This window comes from Myotis brandtii, unplaced genomic scaffold (assembly GCF_000412655.1).
Source record: "Myotis brandtii unplaced genomic scaffold, ASM41265v1 scaffold782, whole genome shotgun sequence".
Classification (NCBI taxonomy): domain Eukaryota; kingdom Metazoa; phylum Chordata; class Mammalia; order Chiroptera; family Vespertilionidae; genus Myotis; species Myotis brandtii.
The window spans coordinates 2,355,739-2,355,975 of record NW_005371138.1 but is presented as its reverse complement, the minus strand read 5'-3'; the positions used below and the strand labels follow the sequence as shown (position 1 = coordinate 2,355,975).

The 237-nt window shown below is 62.0% G+C and overlaps 1 protein-coding gene across 1 annotated transcript in view; it reads right to left on the bottom strand.

The window, feature by feature from the left end:
- The window catches only part of MYOD1 (myogenic differentiation 1), a 3,165-nt gene that overhangs the window by 921 nt on the left and 2,007 nt on the right, over positions 1-237 (bottom strand). Inside the window, exon 4 of the mRNA XM_014530880.1 lies at positions 7-57. Coding sequence (XP_014386366.1) covers positions 7-57 — 51 coding nt within the window. The remainder of the gene's footprint in view (positions 1-6; positions 58-237) is intronic.

Below are 237 nucleotides of genomic sequence, written 5' to 3'. Positions count from 1 at the left end.
CGATGCTGGACAGGCAGTCGAGGCTCGACACTGCAGCGCTCTTCCCGGGCCTCGGTTCTGCGCGGGGAGGGAGAGGTTAGGATGCAGGGAGTGAGTCTCCGACAACTCTCCCACGCGGGTCCCCGTGCTTTGGGACCGACCGGAAACGGATGGCCTGCCATTGTCCGGCGCGATCCACCGAGAGTGCGGGCAAAAAGAGAGGGAGCTAAGCGCTTAGTATTTCGTTCCTTGCACTTT